The 642-nt window shown below is 42.8% G+C and overlaps 1 protein-coding gene across 1 annotated transcript in view; it reads right to left on the bottom strand.

The window, feature by feature from the left end:
- The window catches only part of EMH_0032180 (uncharacterized protein), a gene marked incomplete at both ends in the record, with an annotated part of 6,602 nt that overhangs the window by 1,557 nt on the left and 4,403 nt on the right, over nt 1-642 (bottom strand). Inside the window, 2 exon segments of the mRNA XM_013494607.1 lie at nt 4-52; nt 340-444. Coding sequence (XP_013350061.1) covers nt 4-52; nt 340-444 — 154 coding nt within the window.

Below are 642 nucleotides of genomic sequence, written 5' to 3'. Positions count from 1 at the left end.
AGCACGCGCTGGTGAATGGAAGCAAGGGAGTCGATACAGAGTACCCTATCCCCTGCAAAAGCAGCAGCAGCGGGAACAGCACCGGCAGTTGTCTTCGTGAAATCAACAAGGAGACAGTCTTTAAACTGGCCTGCTGCTCTTGCATACAATAGATCGCTATCCGCATCAAACCAGAGACAAAAGACGAAGAACAACAAAACATGCTACACAAATGAAATAATGCAACACGAATCAAATCCGATAATCAAAATGGAGTTTGCAATAAAAATAATGATGAAAAAACACAACTTTCACAGTTGAGCAATCGGAATAAGCAGAACAAGACAAGAAATAACGTACCTTCCACAATAGAAAGAACCCTCGCCCGCCAGTCTGTCAGCGTGTCTAAGGAGGCTAGGACGTTTTCGTTCGTCAGCATAGCCCCATTAAACGGCATAGAAAGAGCTTCATAGTAACACAAAACACAAGACAGCACAATGGTTTAAACACGGTAACCTCGAATATACCGGGCATATACACATGTAAAATAAACCCACAGTGCGTTCAACGTAGAGATATATCTCTTGAACTACGTGTTTAGTACAGTGTGCATTACATTCATGCTGCAAAGCATGCACGCCATGCATTACAGTGATGTTGTAA

Source organism: Eimeria mitis, genomic scaffold (assembly GCF_000499745.2).
Source record: "Eimeria mitis Houghton genomic scaffold, Emh_scaff1217, whole genome shotgun sequence".
In the NCBI taxonomy this organism is placed as follows: Eukaryota; Apicomplexa; class Conoidasida; order Eucoccidiorida; family Eimeriidae; genus Eimeria; species Eimeria mitis.
This window is presented reverse-complemented; position numbering and strand designations above follow the sequence as displayed.